Genomic DNA, 7,461 nt, shown 5'->3' on the forward strand with positions numbered 1-7,461 from the left:
CTTATTTAATATTCATTCATATGTACGCATTAATCTCTAATCTTCGCTCAGTGGTAGTGACGAAATATATAAACATATCATAGTTAATTTTCAAAATTATAAAGATATACATCATTGATATATATTAAAAATATTTAATAAATTTAAAACTTATACAAACTTACCATATATTTATAAGATACTCCTTTTTCTGAATTCGTCTAACAATGAGACATCTAAAATACAAAGTAGTATCGCATTTAGAGATTTATTTCAATCTTAATATTTAATACATATAAGTACATAAACAATATCAGACAGCGATAAGAGACTAAATATTAAATAATCGTCAAGGTAATTTCAGTTGAACTATATTAAAGTTATCATGTAATTGTATAATACGCATGCATTATAAAAGATTTATATAAATACAATTAAATATAAAAAATCTTTAATAAATCTAAAACTTATACAAACTTACTATGTATTTAAAAACCCACATTGTCCAAGGGACGTTCTGAAGAACATCCTGAGAACATTCGAACGTTCGCAGGAATATCCTTGGAATGAAGTGTGCTGTATAGGAAGCACTCCTTTTTTTCAATTTGTCGACATCTGATAGACATCTGAAAATAGTATCGCATTTAGAGATCTATTTAGATCTTAATACTTAATATGAATACATAAACAATATCAGATAGGAGCGAAAGACAATAATATTAAGTAATCGTCAAGATAATTTCAGCTGAACTATGCAGTCATCATGTAATTGTATAATGTGCATGCATTACAAGATTCATATATAAAAATATACCTTGGATGTGTACTGCGTCACTTCCATGTTTCTATTTGAGAATTAAAACTTTTCTTATATTCAATTTGTCATAAGTGCTGCTGTACAGCTACCTGTAATAAAGCATAAAAATTTGTTAGAACCACTAATTAAATAAATACAAATAATACAACTTTATCAATGAGATCGTCAGTACTGCAGGACATTTTCGTCATTAAATCCGGTAATCCGAATCATCATTAAAATATCAATAAACAAATAAAAATCATGAATTACTCTCTCTCAATATTCTGAAAATATAGTAATCATACATACATTCTAGAATGAAAAAATTAAAAAATTTCTTGTGTGAAAATTTAAATTTCAAATAGAGAGTAATTCATTGAAGCCAGATCTAAATAAACTTACCATTTCATTATTGCATGTTCAAGATTTCTTAAATTTTGCCTGAACAAAGATTCTCGGAACATCAATATTCTCCTTTAAATTTACTGTACGTCTCTGTATGTAGCCACAATCCAATGTTTGAAAACCGACAGATTCAAATAGACATGCTATTTGTTCCACAGAGAAATAATAACTCCTGAAAAGTACGAATATACTATTGTTACTATGTTCTACGTAAACAGGTTAGAATTGAGTTATCTAGTAGAATCAGATTATAAAAATTTATTTCATTGTAAATCAATTGAACTATGAAAACATCATATCTTTTCACTTATGTAAGCAGTTGTAACAAAAAAAGTATAGAATCACCTGGTTCCATCTTGCCGCATATAGAGATTCTCGCTGATCTTGTGCCCAGGTTTAAAACGTAATTGTGCCATATCGTACAATCCGTAATCTCTAAAGAGCAAGATTCCCCCACTACCAAGAACGTTGTAGATATTTTGGACAACTCTATTAAATACATATACGAGTTAATTAGTAACTGCAAAATTTAACAGATTACAATAATATTAGAGCCGCATTTTTAACAATATCATTTTATTAATGATTTTTATTAAACGTACTTGTGAAATTTATCGGGATGTATGGCTGATAAGACAAAGATCAGAGTTGCAACATCGACTGGACAATCAATTTCAATAAAACAATTTTCTAACGTAACATCCGCTTGAAAAGCTTTAATTGTTCCCGGATCGAATAACGTATGACTCTACAAGGAAACGACTATTAACACACTGGTTCGCAATTTGAGCCAATTTACAATTAAAATCCGAAAAACGAATGTACCTTCAACAACTCGATCGCCCTCGTGGATAAATCGCACGCAAATATTCTCCGAAATTTCAATCTGTCCTCTATCAATGGATAAACGAAATTACCGACCCCGCAGCCCACCTCGAGGAGGACATTTTGATTTCCGTTGCCGCCCAAACCCAGCAACTCATCGAATTCCCGCGTGGTCCAGTGTCTATCTTTGAAGAATCTGGTATCGTTCCGCTTATAAAACAAATCCCAGTGCTTTTTCGCGTCCCTCTCGAGCTGATTCGCACGAAATTCGGTTACCAAGCGAGAATCCTGCGCCCGCATTCTATCGATTTCCTCTGGCGTGAGACGCTTCGCCACGTGGCCCACGTTCGATTCAGCATTTTCGACATATTCGCTCATTCTTTCTACCGATTATATTACCGAACCGATTAATTAAATTTACAGCGCGAAACTTATTGTTCCAGAAGAAGTTCAAACGATATTTCGATAAAAAAGAAAAGAAATGCTTACCAATACTGAGGTGAGGACGCGTTGAACCTCTCTCGTTGGAATGCCGGAAGAAAATGGACGATAGAATGTTCGATGTGCCACTGGCCACAGTGCCTTTAGAAAAGGCAACATCGCATGCGCTGTTGCCATGTTAGAAATAGCCCATGTGACATCACGTGATATTTAGCGGTAAAATTCGAATAGGGATAATATATGATCCAAAGAAAACAGCTCTTTACATTACAATATTATATATGAGACAATTATATTTAATATTTTATTTAATATTAAAAAGAGGTATAATATTTGTAAAATTAACAAAAATAATCAACGAATTTATATCTAAAAATTGAAGTAAAAAAGAGCAATTTTTTTAAAAAGTAAATTATCAACCCACGCTTTTGTTGATGAATGCAATATTAGAATACAAAGGTAATCAGAAATTGCTTAATAATAGATAAAATAAAATGTTATAATAAATTAATATTGATAATGTTTTAAACATTTCCTTATATCAGTAATGTAAATATTTAAACATTCATCTTTTTTCAGTCTTTTTGCAGATATAAATGTCTTTTTTTAATAATATTACAATAATTATACAATGCCATAATAATAAAAAAATTTAATTTTAATGATTTACTAATAAAATATATTTATCAATTATTAATAATTGAACTTTAACATGGTTATTTATTTAATTTGTTTTAAATTAAAGATGTATGAAAACTTATAATTATGAATCTTTAATAAAAATTGTATCGAAACCCATGTACGATTTTTACATCTTCATTAATACGTTAGTAATATAAATTTTACAACAAAATTTGAACAATTTAAAAAATTTATTTAATGCATTGATGTGTTGCTTGACAAAAGATTAAATAAGCTTCTCTTTGAGCGTGGTATCAGTATGAATTCCACGCAAACACATTTTTGTTTCATTAACATGCAGAACTCATAGGAGACAAATATTTTATGTCACCGTACAGCATTGGCACACAATGACACACTATTAAAGGGGGCTAGACGTGACTGAAATTCAGTCAAATAATTGCGTATCACTCATGGGTGATGAAAACAAAGAACGTTTATGATAACGCAAGTATCAAGATATATCGTTATAAATATTAATGAAACATCTGAAATCGTCATACGAGCGCACATAACGTATCAACTGATCGCTTTCATTTTACGTAGCACGTGTGGACATTTTCCACATTATTTAACGCATTTTACGTTTCACGAGCAGCTCATAATGTGCAAACCGAGCGCGGTCGAAAGAAAATGAATCGATTGAGTAGTATGTAGGTCATTGCAGACCACAATTTTGTAGAGAGCTTCGCGAGAGATGTAACAACCATAGATTACCTGAATGGAATGAGAAACACGTTTCACAATTCGCAGTCATTAATGCCCTGCGTTACTACGTCATTCCACAGTTTTCAGCGGGGCCATCCTTTACAGCCGCTTTATAATCGTATATTTTGCCTTGATCGTTAAAAAAAATGTCCCAATTAAAATTGCATTTTTATTGAATGATATATGGCACACTGCAATCAGATCGAATTCATCATATAATTTATCTTGATCACCATCGGTTTTATTGATTCCTTCATTATTAATCTTGTTATTTTATATATTAAATGTACGCATTGATTTAAATTATTATATTGAAACTATATATCATGTGTACACATTTTGGGAAAATTAATAATTTTTTTATATTTACAGCATCCTAATTGTTGTTTAAATGATTAAACTCGATAATGTTATGAAGAAGGATATTAAAAAGGGGTTAATTGTCTGAAAAGGTAATTAAAAAGAATAATATTTTTTGTAGATTTTGACCTTCTAGATACACAATAAAATTATTAAAAAAAGTTTATTTGAGGAACACCTCGAAAATTAAGCAAAAAATTTGGATAAATATACAATATTTGTGCTCAATTTTTGAAGTGTCCCAAATATTTCGAACTTTTTAATTTTGTTATATCCAAGAGATAAAAATCTACAAAAAACATTATTTCTTTTATTTACACCCTTTTAGGTCAATCCCTTTTTCCCAAAAAATATCCTCTTTTAAATGATCAATATTTCATGTATGTGTATGCAGTTGTGTAACTATTAAAGTTTAAAATTAAAAAATAATTAAAAATTAAAATCAAAATTCTTACAGCATTTTTATAAATTGACATCTTATAGGTTATGAATTAATATAAGTATTTTTATTTGTATCGAGCGTGAATAGGCAGAAGATCAAATTATATGAATAATTCGTGTTGGAGAGCTCTATACCGACCTCTATACCGAATACATACCTACATATAGTACAATCGGAAGTGTGGTAAATATCGGATTTGCATTACATTCGCTAGCATACGCTACGTGATTTTATTTCGATATCATTACTCGAAAATTTATTTCGCTAATTAGCTGACCGTCATAACCCACTAAAGCGCACTTTCGCATCAGCCTCCATCCGAGATACCTTGCGTGGTTAACGAGCAATAGCGCGGGATGCATAATCATAAAAATAATCCTCATTCTGTGGAAGTGGAGAAAGAGAGAAAGAAGGGGAAGGAAAGAGAGAAAACTCGCGAAATTGAACGCACTCTGGCTCTCACGAGAGCGATCAAGAGATTATCCGAACTTCTCCCGTTACCGATGCGCGTTACTACGCTTCAACGGGCTCAGCGCGATTTACGCAGTTTCAAATAATCCTACTAACGTTTCCATTAATGCTGTGATGGATCCTTTTTGGAATTTTTCCGCGGGATGAATTGCAAAGATTAGCTGTGGTCGTTGTTATCTGTGAATCTCTATCGGCTCGTTGGACAGAGGGAAGTGAACAGTTACTTTCATATGCCTACAATAAAAAGAATGAAAAAATTTCCTAAAAGTAATAAAAATACATATACTTCTTATTATTCTTAGGCTTCATTTTTAACGGTGAAAGTTTAAATCAATTAAGAATCGATCTTTCCTTAGCAAAAATAGCGAGAGGTCATTGTATACTCATCTCACTTTTCAATCTGTAACATCATCGTCGTAATTAAGATCTAAATTAGAATTTTATTAAAATAAACTGTATAAAATTTACCAGAATGTAACGTAATTTTGCAAATTATTTAATTCCCTGTTTAATTCGCGAGAAAATCGTCTATTTCAGTTGCTTAATAATTACAAAATTATTGATATCTCGATATTATTATTATCTCTCACTAAAGAAATATCATATCTTAACTAATCAAGAATCTACGTATCAGGTAGGATTAATGATGCATAACAAGTGGAACACTCTCTCTATAACATATCATATAACATTTTAAAATATTTATAGCAGAGGTAATATGTGTATATGTATTTATATTGCGTATTATGCCATACATTGCATGTCAGTAAACCTAATAATTATTTATACTTCATGAGAAAAAAAATCTGTACAATTGTTTACATTTGTGCAATCCCGTGGGCGTTTCCCACAATTTATGTAATTGTGTTACACGCATGGTCTACGAAATGATAATTACTTCTCACAGTCAAGTGAAGCACGCTATGAATAGATTAGATCATATTACATTTCTATTGACCGCATCTCTGACGTAATAGGTTTTGTTGATTCGTCGATTCATGTCAAAATTTGACAACTTTATGTTATTTGAGAATGCAATACTTTAATTATGTATCATTTTTGTAAATATCGCTCATTAATATCCCGCACACACACACACACACACACACACACACACACATTAATTATATTTTAAAATAACAAACTTCGAAATAAAATACAGCGTTAATATGTAATTAATCATCAATAATACAAAATCATATATAATAGATATTTTTCCTTTCCAATTGCTCAACGTTGCTCGTGAAATCTATTTAACCAAAAACAAAAATAATTAATAACAGTTATTTATTATATTATAATTATTAATATATATTTATATTTTTCTAATAAAATATAAGAATGTCAGCTGCTGAATGCATTTGATATAACAAATATTAATTCTTTCGTAGTCTTCAAAGTGTAGACAATAAATTGTATTTAATGACTCACGATCGAAGAATTCATCTAAAAATGCGCCGTATGGAAGAACATACTCGCATTCCATACCCGAAACTTCAACTCTTCATAGTTCAGTCGCTTACTTTACATAACTGCGAAGTTACAAAATCACGAATGCCAGAGGCGATACTGAAATCGGACGGTTTCGTTATTTTGTGCTGCAAGTTTTTAATTCGTTGCCTGTCTATATAAAATACACTACGTTAATATATTCAGTAAACATTTCAAAATATAAAGTGACATTTAAAAATTTAAGCTGTATGTTAAATAAATAATTCTAATCACCTTTTATTTTCTTCCTTTATAAAAAAACAATGCTTTCAAATATTTTTTTCTTCGCGCTATTCTCCTCTAGCGACGCAGCACCCAGAAATATTTTTTTTATTTAAAGATATGTTTCTTTGCTATACGGTAAAGAAAAAAAATTCTTTGATTCAAATATTATTTTTTTAAATCAAATAAAAAAATTCATTTGATTTAAAGAAATTATATTCAAATCAAAGAAATTTTTTTCTTTAACTGTATAGCAAACAAACATTTCTTTGAATCGAAGAAACCTTTCTCTGGGGGTGAGCGCATGTTCACTTGAAGTGTCAAACTGTAAATTATTTACTACAATAAAAATTTTATCAAATCGTATAAATCATAAGTAATGTACAATGATTTTCATACGCTTGCTAATTTAACGAGACACACCTAATTGTTTGAATTAAGTGAACTACGTGAATTTTGACTCCATTTCTAATATCTTATATTGATTCCATTTAATAGGACTAGGTTCTAAGGAATCCCTATATAATAACCATCCAATTTCGAGTATGTCCTCACGACAATCGATGCATCTCAATTATTACGGTGCGATGCATGAGAGGCGCGCACGTGACCGTAGGCGCGGCGGGGGGGGGACGAA

At 30.6% G+C, this 7,461-nt stretch overlaps 1 protein-coding gene across 1 annotated transcript; it reads right to left on the minus strand.

Annotated features, from left to right (window-relative positions):
* Positions 1 to 164: 164 nt before the first annotated feature.
* LOC108726059 (methyltransferase-like protein 6) lies at positions 165 to 2,532 on the minus strand. Its single transcript, XM_018453426.1, has 8 exons — positions 2,498 to 2,532; positions 2,009 to 2,391; positions 1,786 to 1,931; positions 1,529 to 1,672; positions 1,181 to 1,355; positions 794 to 885; positions 461 to 605; positions 165 to 215 (listed from the first exon to the last, which is right to left on the minus strand). Exons 2-5 carry the CDS (start codon positions 2,384 to 2,386, stop codon positions 1,199 to 1,201), a joined length of 825 nt encoding a protein of 274 aa, XP_018308928.1. The 5' UTR covers positions 2,387 to 2,391; positions 2,498 to 2,532; the 3' UTR covers positions 165 to 215; positions 461 to 605; positions 794 to 885; positions 1,181 to 1,198.
* Between the last annotated feature and the right edge of the window lie 4,929 nt (positions 2,533 to 7,461).

This window comes from Mycetomoellerius zeteki, unplaced genomic scaffold, assembly GCF_001594055.1.
Source record: "Mycetomoellerius zeteki isolate Tzet28-1 unplaced genomic scaffold, Tzet1.0 scaffold382, whole genome shotgun sequence".
Lineage (NCBI taxonomy): Eukaryota > Metazoa > Arthropoda > Insecta > Hymenoptera > Formicidae > Mycetomoellerius > Mycetomoellerius zeteki.

What these genes read in the sequence shown, in the direction of transcription:
- LOC108726059 (XM_018453426.1), bottom strand. Translation starts at nt 2,386, where the DNA reads ATGAGCGAATATGTCGAAAATGCTGAATCGAACGTGGGCCACGTGGCG. An exon ending in CATCCCGATAAATTTCACAA is followed by an intron (nt 1,673 to 1,785) that starts GTACGTTTAATA and finishes TGTATTTAATAG; the next exon opens with AGTTGTCCAAAATATCTACA. An exon ending in ATGCGGCAAGATGGAACCAG is followed by an intron (nt 1,356 to 1,528) that starts GTGATTCTATAC and finishes CGTACTTTTCAG; the next exon opens with GAGTTATTATTTCTCTGTGG.